At 42.1% G+C, this 12,714-nt stretch overlaps 1 protein-coding gene across 1 annotated transcript; it reads left to right on the top strand.

Annotated features, from left to right (window-relative positions):
- The first annotated feature begins 1,859 nt into the window (after positions 1 to 1,859).
- Positions 1,860 to 11,415, top strand: LOC134634589 (zinc finger protein 85-like). Its single transcript, XM_063483880.1, has 3 exons — positions 1,860 to 1,966; positions 9,192 to 9,956; positions 10,408 to 11,415. Exons 1-3 carry the CDS (start codon positions 1,949 to 1,951, stop codon positions 10,978 to 10,980), a joined length of 1,356 nt encoding a protein of 451 aa, XP_063339950.1. The 5' UTR covers positions 1,860 to 1,948; the 3' UTR covers positions 10,981 to 11,415.
- The last annotated feature ends 1,299 nt before the right edge of the window (positions 11,416 to 12,714 follow it).

Below are 12,714 nucleotides of genomic sequence, written 5' to 3'. Positions count from 1 at the left end.
TCAATATTGTTTGGAGAGAGCTAAAACTAACAGCTTTAGAATCAGCGCAAAAAGGGTGTGAACACAAAGCGCGGAGCCGCCGAAACATCAGAATCAGCGAGCTGTCGGCTTTCAGCCCCGACCGTGTCCATGCCGTCGGGTGAGAAAGGCGACATCTCACTGATTCTGATCCGCGGGTCCGAGCTGTGTGTTTATGTCTTTGTGCAGAATCCGTGTTCCTGCTCTCATTTACTGTCTTAGCTGTTTGGTGGTTGTTGAAATTTTGTGAGGTTTAACCTGAGATTCTGGCGTTTCGGGCAAAATAAATTTATATTAAAAAATCGATTCAGGATTTTAATGAATCGATTTCACGTTATCCAAGAATCGATTTTAATCGATGAATCAATTATTAAAACCCACCCCTAATGTTAAGCTAGCTGGACCACGTGACTTCCGCGCATTGCATTCTGGGTACAAGTGGCAACAAAATCAATACACTGCATCAAGTGCTAGCATTTCCAGCACCGGTAATCATTAATTCAGCGGTTGTAATCCCTACTTGCATTTTATTTGCCCCAAAAACAGTTATGTACAAAACGACGGTGAACAAGTCTCGATGCATGCTCAATCATCCAGGAAAGTAAATCTCCAAAAAGTTGATTCTGTTCATCTGGACGTAGTGTTTTGTGGGAGAAATGTTTTGTCCTGAAGAAGCTCATAGGGGACAGGACCTTCTCTTTTGCTGCTCCAAACATGGAATAACCTGACCCTGAACATTAGAGAGGACCCTTAAAAAAAACCACCTTAAAACCCTTTTTTTTTTCTTCCTTGACACAGTGTGACCCTGATTTTACAGTTTAATTTAATTTAATCTGATGTGCTGATGTGATTATTTTAATTTAATTCTCATTATTATTTTATTTTTTATCCTAATTCAGTGTATCATTTTTTAATCATATCAGGCATACACTTTGTTTTCAACTTGGAGTTGTCTGAACATGCTATATAAATAGATTATTTGATCTAACAGTGTGCAAATTTAATTCAATTTGATTAAATCAGGGTGAAGCTGGTTCTGTTTTGTAAGGAGCTTTTCTTGATCTAGTCGTTTTTCAACAGTGTCCACTGCCTCACTATGGTTTCTGGGGGGCGATCGTGGCTCAAGAGTTGGGAGTTCGCATTGTAATCGGAAGGTTGCCGGTTCGAGCCCCAGCTTGGACAGTCTCGGTCGTTGTGTCCTTGGGCAAGACACTTCACCCGTTGCCTACTGGTGGTGGTCAGAGGGCCCGGTGGCGCCAGTGTCCGGCAGCCTCGCCTCTGTCAGTGCGCCCCGGGGTGGCTGTGGCTACGATGTAGCTTGCCATCACCAGTGTGTGAATGTGTGTGTGAATGGGTGAATGACTGGATATGTAAAGCGCTTTGGGGTCCTTAGGGACTAGTAGTAAAGCGCTATACAAATACAGGCCATTTACCATTTCATATGGATCAAGTGTAAGTTTGTGGACCTTGTTGTTATGTTGTATATGTGTTATGTTGTATATATGTGGTATATGTAGTAATGTGCTAGACAATGTTGTAGGTGGCTGAGTTTATGCTGCTACCAGTGAGTCTGAGTGGGACTCCTTCTTTGTGGATCTATGGAAGTCCATATATACAGGGTGCAGTATCCCCTGGGTAAAGGTGGTGGTCTGCAGGGCGCTCAGTGGCTTTTTCCCTTTCAAGTTCTTGTAGGCAGCTGATGACTTTCTTTTTGTAGTTGCTTCTGGGGTTTCACCTTGAAGCTTCATAGGTATTGTTGTCACTGAGGAGTGTAGTAATGTTTATTTGCTCTGCTTCTTCTTGTCAGGGATAAAATACATATCTGTACTTTTTGTGTCCCAGCTGAGTAACAGGAGGAGAAGAGTCTGGTGGAGCAGCAGAGGAACAATTTCAGCCATTTGGACTCAGCTCAGCCACTACAGAGGAAACAATGACTTCAACACAAAAGGTGAGAAAAATATCACAGTTACACTGTTATTGAAACTGTGTGCACAGTAGGGCAGGGTGATATGGCCAAAAATATATGTCACGATATGTATTTGAAAATTTGCAATAACGATATAACTGAGACAAAATACAACTCCACAACTTTACTAGCGCAAAAAACCCCATCCGTTTATTTTTTACTTAAACAAATAGCTGTTTTTATATGCATTAAAGCTATATAAACATTTAACAGTGCAAATGGAAATTCCTTGCTGAAAGTTTAACCAAAAGGCATTTCCAGTAGAAATGGGCTGACATATCCTGAGCATAACCATGTATAATATCCACTGCAGTTAAAAAGAGGTGCTTTGCAACATTAAACTGCAGTGTGCCAAATAAAAAAGTCAAATATGTATTTTTCGGACCATAAGGTGCACGGGATTATAAGGCACATTAAGCGAAACAAAGCAGTCAGATATATCAAACTTTATTTAACACACTCTTCTTTTCCTCTGCTTCTGTACCATTGATTCGTTAATGCTGTATTCTTTCACAGCTGCTCTATTCCCATGTTGTTGCAGTATATTAACATCATATTGTGGAAGGATTATCTCAGTGGTTCTCCTGACTGAAGTTTGGTCCATTTACAGCATCCTGCCATGCGATTGCATTTGTCTCTAACCATCAGGAACCTTCACGTTAATTATTATCGAGTGGAAAAGTGTTAGCGTTCATCCTCGAGCTTCACTGTTTATCTTATGCTAACACAGCTGTGTTGCTAGCGATCACGTAGCACATCATTATATACCAGCTAGCCCAACTTCAGTAACCCTCCAAACGTCACTTCTGTTTAGTTTCCTTTTCTATAATTATGTTGGAAGTGATAGCAGAGCAGTACGTTTGAATTTTTTCAGAAATCTCTCAGTCAGAACATGCTATATCATGCTTAGGTAACTAGCGAAACTAGCGAGCTAACTTCCGCTAATTTCCTGCTAACTTCTAACTCCGTTAAATGTAATGAATTCTGTTTTCATGGATGCCTGGATGTTAAACTTCATAGTTACACCTGGTAAAGCAGCAATGTTGATCGTTTTATTAAAGATGAAAGAATTTAGACAGTTTTTAACTCTCAGTGATGCTGCAGTGTTCGTTTGACTTTGGGACCTGAAGTGGATGGAGTTTAGGACCCAGATTACTCGCAGATTTACGAACACCTTAGTCCGACAAATACGGCAATAACGACGGCCCGCTTGCATGTTCTACAAAAAAAATGTGCTTTATTGTGTATCTGACGGACAAACATCAAACCAGTGAAGTTGCACCATTTTTAAAAACCAATTCTGGTTCATCCGTATCACTCAACAATCCTCTTTCCCCCTTCTCATTCTCCGTTGCCACCATGGTTTTTCGGCCATGTGCGTATGAAAACAAAGGCACTGCGCATGCATGAACGGTATAATATGGCCCAGCCCTAGTGCACAGCTGGTTGTTTTTTCAAGTCAAAGTCAGCTTTATTGTCAAAGACCATATATACAGGCCCGAAGTGTACACTAAAATAATATAAAGATAAAAATAAAATAGGAGCGTTATGTACAACACAAAACAATACTATACAATTATTTAAACAGCAGTGTCCAACACAATCATAGTGCAGGAGCCATACCACACAGTGATGCAGCTGGTGAGGATACTCTCGGCGGTGCCTCTGTAGAAGGTGCTCATAATTGGGGTTGAGGCTCTTGCTCTCCTCACTTTTGCAGAGGCTGTAGAGTCGTTATTCAGGAGAGATCTGAGATTTGCACACCCAGGAACTTGGTGCTGCTTACCTCTAGAATAGGGCGATATGGCCAAAAATATTTATCACGATATACAGTTGAAAATGTGCGATAACGATATAACTGATGATATAATTAACACGAGACAAAATACTTTACAACCAGTGTTCCCTCTAATTTTTCATGTGTCTGAGTGAACACACAAACTCCCTGAGCGGACACTTGGACCACTGTGAGCAACAGCAGACGTGTGCACTGTGGTCGCGCTAGTCCATCGAAGTCACATGGTTTATTAAAATAATCAAATTACAGCATTTACATTTATGTTAGACTACTTTTAATTAACTTCTTTAGCCCACTTACAATGAAAATTTAAAAAAAACTTCATTACCTGTGTAGTATATTGTCACTATTAGAAGTTAAATTAAGAGAGTAACTCTTAATTTAACTCTTTCTGCAAATTACTGTATATAATGACCAATGTTGGACAATGTAGTTACAAAAACGTAACTGAGTTATGCAAACAACAAACCTTTTTGCAGCTGTTTACCTAAAAATGCAGCCAAGGTGTTTTTTAAATAAACATTTCAAACTATTTACAGAACAATCAGCTGTTCTGCATCAAATTTGATGCCACACAGATTATTTGTGCCACTCCAAAAATAATTTCTGTCCACTATGAGATAAAGGAGAACAACAGCCTGATACCTGCAGGCCTGACAACAGGAGATGTATCCCTGCTGTAACCACTCCTGTTGTTCTGACACACACAACACAAAACTATTGACTACACTACACACTAACTACACAAGATTTGCGCTAAACGTTGCAAATCTCTGACATCTCAACCCACCGCCGTCACTCCTAAAACTTCCTAAACAACTAAATGTCATGTTGCCATCATTTTTTGATTGGTCGACATGGTACATTTTTCGACCAATAGGAAAGGGGGGGGGGGTTGGTTTTGTCCTCGCTCACAGGTGGAGAGTGCTTTCGAGCGTTTTCCTTATAAAACGCAGTTTTTACCATTTTTTTTTTCCCCCCCGCAGTAAACAACCATAGTATTCAGGAAGAAAACCAAACATTGCATATATTTTTATCATAACTCTGGTTTTACGTGGCCTATCAACACAATTTAAAAACTGGTACAAAGTCCACACTTTTTCCATCAATTGCTCCGTCTGTCCTGTTCACGCTTTGCTAGCTAAAACACCGGTGTTGGCAAATGAGGACGCTGTGATAGCGTCCTCATGTGCTATAGACAGGCTATATACACAAGGAAAGCGGCGGGGCCAGACGGCATCACCGGCCGTCTGCTGCGCTGCTGTGCTGACCAGCTAGCAGGTGTGTTCACTTACATCTTCAACGAGTCCCTGGCGAAGTCTGTGGTCCCCACATGCTTCAAAAGATCCACCATCATCCCTGTGCCCAAGAACAGCAAACCCTCATCCCTGAACGATTACCGGCCAGTTGCGCTGACCTCGGTAGTAATGAAGGTGTTTGAGAGGCTGCTGAAGAACATCATCTCAGACACCACAGATCCGCTCCAGTTCGCCTACCGACCCAACAGATCCACTGAGGACGCCATCGCCCATGTCCTGCACACCACCCTCAGCCACGTGGACAAGAAACAGGGTAACTATGTGAGAATGCTGTTTGTTGATTACAGTTCAGCGTTTAACACAATAGTGCCCTGCAGACTGTTCACAACGCTGAGGGATCTGGGACTCAACAGCCGTCTGTGTGCATGGGTGTTGGACTTCCTCACTGGCAGAACTCAGGTGGTGAGGGTGGGTAGATGCGTCTCTAACAGCATCACCATCAACACAGGAGCACCACAGGGATGTGTCCTCTCGCCACTGCTCTACTCCCTCTACACTTCAGACTGTGTGGCCACCCACAGCTCCAACACCATTGTGAAGTTTGCTGACGACACAGTGGTGTTGGGCGCCATCTCCAACAGCGATGAGGCGGCCTACATGGACGAAGTGAAGAATCTGGCATCATGGTGCCAGGACAACCACCTCCAGCTGAACGTCGGCAAGACCAAGGAGCTGGTGGTGGCCTTCAGAAGGAGTCAGCACAGAGACTACAAGCCCATTATCATCAATGGAACTCCAGTGGAGAGGGTGCAGTCCTTCAAGTATCTTGGTGTCCACATCTCCTCAGACCTGACATGGGCTGCCCACATTCAGATCCAGACCAAAAAGGCTAGGCAGCGCCTGTATCACCTACGACAACTGAAGAAGTTCAGGGTCTCTCCAAAGATCCTCAGGATTTTCTATACAGGCACTGTGGAGAGCATCCTCACACAGAACATGACATCGTGGTTTGGGAACAGCTGTGTGAAGGACCAAAAAGCTCTCCAGAGAGTGATCCGTACAGCAGAACGCTGCTGCAGGATTGCTCTCCCCCCGCTTCAGGACACCTACACCAGGAGATGCCGGACTAGAGCAACGCAGATACTGAAGGACCCGTCCCATCCTGGCAACAAACTGTTCCAACTTCTGCAATCTGGTAGAAGGTTCCGCATCATCCGGGCAAGGACAGAGAGACTCAAGAGGAGCTTCTATCCCCAAGCCATCCGGGCCCTAAACACGTACACACCCGCCCTCTCACATCATCTATAACTGACTGAGACAGGACTCTCTTCCAGACACTCTAAACCCAGGCACAATGTACATTTCAAATTCCTTTAATTTTAAATATGTTTATATTGTCTATTCTGTAAAATAGTCAGATGTCTATTCTTATTAATGTACAGAATTCACCTGCTTGCCGCTACTACTGCACATTCACCCAATGTATATACTATATATATATGTCCTTCCTCTACCCCCCCCCCCCCCCCCCCCCATTTTTGCACATGTCGAGGAGCGTGTCAGGATACATTTCACTGTGTGTTATACTTGTATAACTATACATGTGACAAATAAAGAACCTTGAACCTATATGAATGTAAAACGCATTATTGGCTGGACTATAGGATAATGTGGCATAGTTCTAATCCCATACGGGAGCAGCCAGTCACTTACTCACTAACACTGCAAAAAAGAATTGTTAAAGTTTGGGTTTTAATTTCAATTTCAATTTTTTTTTTGTGCACAACGCAGATTTTCTGTGCACAGAGACCTTGCCAGCAGTGCGCAATTGTTCACGCACGCAGCTTAGAGGGAACATTGTTTACAACTCCACAACTTTGATGTTTTTTTTTTCACTAATAATGTATTTTCACTTAAAGTAGCTGTTTTTCATGTGCATTAAAGTTATATGAAAATGTAACAGTGAAAATACAAAGTCCTTGCTAACAGCTTAACCAAAAGGCATTTCCAGTGGAAACTGGCTGACAAAACAGAGGGTTATATACACACACACACACACACACACACACACACACACACACACACACACACACACACACACACACACACACACACACACACACACACACACAGAGACCACTCATGCATTCAGTTTTCCTACAATACTACATTTATCACAGCTGCTTAGTTCAAACAGCAAAGCTCTGCAAATTTTCATTCCATTATTTTCATGGATATATATATATATAATAATGTAACACGTTACTATTATGTTGAAGCACAGTACATATCACTCCGTGAGGTTCCTACCTACAGTAGCCATAATGCTCTGACAATCCATCAAGCGGTGCGGCTTCGTAGCTTAGCAAAGTTGTACTAAAACATATTTGACAGATTTTCGAGCGCCGTGTAGCACATAAAATCGGTTGGAGGTCATTAAGCACAACCAGAATTCATACATAAGGCACACGGGATTATAAGGGGCACTATCGATTTTCAGAAAAAATCAAAGGATTGATTTTAAGTGTGCCTTTTTTTCCAAAAAACACGGTAATAACGACGGCCCGCTAGCATGCTCTACCAAAAATAGTGCTTTGTTGTGCATCTGACGGACGAAAGCTAAACCAGTTCCACACCACTGAAGTTGCAGCATTTTTACAAACCAATTCTGGTTCATCCGTTTCATTCAACGATCCGCTTTCGCCCTTCTCATTCTCCGTCACCAGCATGCTTTTCCACCATGTGCATATGAAAACAAAGGCAAGTACTTGGAAAACCAAGTACACAACACAGTGTACTTCAGACCCAGCAACACACTCAGACAAAAACTTCACCCGAAAGACAAAACTCCAAAACACAGACTAACCAACGTGGTGTATGCTGTACAGTGCAGCGAGGAATGCCCAGACCTCTACATCGGAGAGACCAAACAGCCACTTCACAAGCGCATGGCACAACATAGAAGAGCCACCTCCACAGGACAAGACTCAGCAGTTCATCTGCATCTAAAGGACAAAGGTCACTCTTTCGAGGATGCCAATTTTGGACAGAGAGGACAGATGGTTTGAAAGAGGAGTGAAAGAGGCCATCTATGTCCACTGTGAGCGACCATCTTTGAACAGAGACGTTGGTTTATGACACCAACTGTCTGCCATCTATAATCCAGTTTTGAGTTCCCTCCCCAGACGCCTTAATGCCCACTCACATCCTGGGCCATCTGACCTCAGGAATTCACATGACAAGGTGGGGCCAGGTTTCACAATGAGCTCACCCGAAACCCTGGCTGATTAGGTCCCACACCCACTTTCACACCTTGGCTCATGTGATTAGAGGATCATCAGGGGGTCCTTTGTCCCTCTTTGGGGGGACACTCCCACTGGGTTTAAATCTGGGACTCTCCACCATTTGACCCTTAGAACTGAAGAAGCTTCTCGGATGAGAGGCGAAACGTCTTCAAGCAACTTAAAGAAGTCCAGACGCTTTTCTTCGCAAACTCCTTTGACTACGATGACCTGGATGACTGAGAACCTTCACAGACATACTGTCTTTTGTTTGGTTTGTTTGGTTCACATGGGGTTTTAGGTAGCACCTCCTTTCCGTCTTCAAGCAACTTAAAAAAGTCCAGACGCTTTTCTTTGCAAGCTCCTTTGACCACAGGCCATTTACCATCGTTAAAGTGTCCTACCATAGCTGTGTCATCCGCAAACATGATGAAAAAGTGGGGGGCTCAACACAAACTTATTCAGTTTTCTTGTGCTGAAAGTGTTACCACGAGATAACAGCAGCTTTTCCATCCTGGGCTCCTCCATACATACAAGAATCTACATTCACAAACAAAAACCACAGAAGTTATAAGAAAACACAAAGATCATATTTTATCAGCACACATTGAAACAACAATATCATCAGTTGGACTCCCCATTTTTCATGAAATGAAAGATTTTCTCCAGCGATCAATATTTCTTCAGTTATGTTATTTTCATTCCAATTCTCATTGTAGCATGTCATTGTAATGTGAAACTATCAACAAAATGTGGTGGCAACAGACCTAGAACTTGTTTGTTGACTCTTTGATTCCACTAATGGAGTTTCAGTTTGTTCCACGTCTGTATTTCACTCACTGCCTCTGTTTGTATCTCTGTCACTGCAGGACCAACATGGAGCGAGAAGTCAGCGCTCTCCGGAGGCCGACAAACCTCACAGAAGAAAGGGAGAGAAAAAATACAACTGTGAGGAGTGTGGGAAGGATTTTACTGGGGCTGGACACTTAAAAACACACCAACGTATTCATAGTGGAGTTAGACCGTACATCTGTGACGTGTGTGGAAAATCTTTTACTCAGGCTGGAAGTTTAAAAACACACAAACTCATCCACAGTGGAATTAAAGCATACAGCTGTGAGCTGTGTGGAAAGTCTTTTTCCCAACCTCAAGGCTTAAAATCACATCAGCTCATCCACAGTGGAATTAAAGCATACAGCTGTGAGCTGTGTGGAAAGTCTTATAAGACGGTTGGACACTTAAACAGACACCAAGTCATCCACAGTGGATTTAAACCATACAGCTGTGATCAGTGTGGCAAAACTTTTGCTCGCAGTAAGAACTTACAACTTCATCAAGTTACCCACACTGGAATTAAGGCGTACAGCTGTGACATTTGTGGAAAAACCTTTAGGTGGCTGCTCAGTCGAAATAATCACCTATGCATTCACACCAAAAATGATGTTTACTGCTGTGATCAGTGTGGCAAAGTGTTTGTGGTATACAAAGAATTAAAGCAGCACATGTTTACCCACACTGAGGAGAGACCTTATAAATGTGACCTGTGTGAAAAGGCTTTTAAAGAGCCACGTTCCCTGAAAGCACATCAACAGATCCACACCAGAAAGAAACTCTACAAGTGCAGTTACTGTGAGGTATGTATTTATATTTTTACAGATGCAGTTATTTTGAAGTATTATGTTAATTAAGTTTAATTTCAAAGCTGAATGAGACATGAAAACGTCATGTACAGAATATTCAATCAAATTTGAGACAAATCTGAATCTTTCCTGATGTTGGAAAAACGTAAAGTTTTAAAAGCTTCTCCCCTTGATATCTATCTAACATTCACACTCCAACGGATGCACTGGAGAGCAGCTCGGGGTTAGTATCTTGTGACATGCAGTGTAGAGCATCCATCGATTTAACCAACAATCTTCACATGAAGTGGTTTACCTACAAATGAAGAGTCCTCTTCGCCCAGTACGCTGAGTGTTACAAAATGTAATTGGATGTTGGCAGAGATGCTCTTTATTTCAGGCGACGTTCAGGATTAAAATGTTGAAGGAATTCCCTGACTTACACTGTCTTTGTGTCTTTGTTTAGAAGCAGAGCGACACAGATGGATCCAGTTCTCAACCCTGTCATCACTGTGGTGGTGGGAAAGGGTTTCACTGTGACCTTTGTGGAAAAACTTTCAGTCAGCAGTGGTGCCTAACATTACATCAACGTAGACACACTGGAGATAAAATGAACTACTGCAAAGAATGTGGTAGAGGCTTCCCCACACCAAGTACATTAAAAATACATGAGCTTATTCACAGTGGGGTTAAAAAGCACATCTGTGACCAGTGTGGGTCATCCTTCACCACTGCAGGTCATCTCAAACAGCATAAACGCGTGCACACAGGAGAGAAACCATACAAGTGTAGACACTGTGACAGAAGCTTCTCACAATCAAGTAATCGTAACCTTCATGAACGTAGACACATGGAAGAGAACATCAGCTGTGACCAGTGTGACAAGACCTTCAAGAGTCTCAGTTCATACTCCGAACACAAACAATCCCACACTGTAAATACAGTTTTACAGTTACCAATGTGCACAAGCATTCACTTCATTATTTGCTCTGTGCAAACATCAACATCAAGCGAACCTGAAGTCACTGGATCACAATGAATCTGAAGAGGAAGAAAGATCCTCTTCTGGTTTCGGGGTCAGACTTAAAAACCTTGAGATCAGGCGCCACAGAGTTCAGATGGACTCTCCTGTAAAGAGTATCAGCTGATGTCACACTTGGATCTGATGAGGTAGCTCTGATTTCTGGATTTACAGTGAATAATCCTGAATGGTACATTGAGGAAGATAGAAGTATGGATATCTACATCAAATTCTTGTTTTTCTTTGGTTACCTTTGATATTCATTTTGAAATGGAATATCAGTGTTTTTTCATGTATTTAGTTTTACTTTAGTGTATTTCCTGTCCTGTTGATCCACATGTTCTGCAGCTGTTTTCTGTTTATTTGTCGTTTGTGTTGTGAAATCCTGATACTACTAAAGATTTAGTTAGTTTTGATTAACTCTAAAGTTTGTTTTATTAAACACTTATTAAATAGTTTGGTGTAAAAATAAATAAATAAAACTAAATAAAGAAATTGTCTCACACCAAGTATTTTGAGCCATGATTTCAGGTTCAGATCAACTGTTTTCAATGGCACATGTGGAGTGCCATCAGGGAACACTTGGTTGTTCTCCACTCACACTGAACAGGGTTCCTGCAGCTCAGTAAAAAATTTTCTTCAGTGAAAATAAATTCGTAAATTTCATCCCAGAACTTTGCTGTGGATAGGTAGTTTGCAGAGGGTGTGTTTAAGATACTGAAAGGATGAGTTTACCCTTCCAAACTGTAAACAAACGGTGTGCTTATTAATAACTGAAGTTAGATTACAGGAGGGTAAATTGAGTTTTCAGTGTCATTAAGATGGCTTTCCTTTTACCTGACTTATATCCCCATGAAAACTTTCCATGTAGGGGATGTTGACTGAGGTAATACAGGGAGCATCCACACAGATACATGACCTCAACCTCTTTAAGGCTTGGAGAGAGGTTCTAGTAAGCCTGGTTAAGGGAACAGATGAGTTGGGGCCGGAGGTGCCAAGTTCCACCATTCCCGCCTCCCTCCTTTTTGGTAACCATCTCACACAGGCCCAGAGCGTGGATTGCAATGGTGTTTTGCAGATGTGTTCTCCCCCCTGCCTAGCTGTATGACTCATCATCGAACACCATGCAGTCTGGCGTGATGGTGCATTCACAGCCCTATGTGATGCCTGAACATAAAAGGCAATTGTTCAGAGGGAATTGTCCAAAATGCTGAAAATGGGAGTAATAGAAGAATCGCATAGAGCATGGTCTAACCCCATAGTTGTAGTTGTGAAGAAAGATGGCTCTAGCCTCAGTTGGGCGGTGGGGGTGTGTGGCAGAGGTGTGGTCTCTGAGATGATAAAGATGATGATAAAGAGAGCAATGGTTCAAACCAAAGTACAGAGAGCTACAGTAGTCGAGTCTGCAAATAATTGCTGTATGAATAACACGTTCGCAGACATTAGTTTTTCTGAATTGCTAAAACACTAAATCCCATTGCAAAAACTAAACTGTCAACTATGAAAACTCTTTCATCAAATCAATCCCACAGTTGCCAAAATCTTAAACACTATTCATCTGGTTAGGACACCATTTGCAAATCTGAATCTCCCATTTACCAAAACTCTAAACACATTCTCAAACACAAAACACATTTAGCAGTGTGGTGCACTTGTACCCAGAATGGTGCACACAGTCTACTAGCACACTTTTTTCATCATTAACACACTACCACTCAAAATTGGAAAGACATGTTGAAACCTCTTCTTCTG

The sequence above is a fragment of the Pelmatolapia mariae genome, linkage group LG9, assembly GCF_036321145.2.
Source record: "Pelmatolapia mariae isolate MD_Pm_ZW linkage group LG9, Pm_UMD_F_2, whole genome shotgun sequence".
Classification (NCBI taxonomy): domain Eukaryota; kingdom Metazoa; phylum Chordata; class Actinopteri; order Cichliformes; family Cichlidae; genus Pelmatolapia; species Pelmatolapia mariae.
Note: the sequence above shows the minus strand (reverse complement) of the source record. Positions and strands in the feature narration are given on the sequence as shown.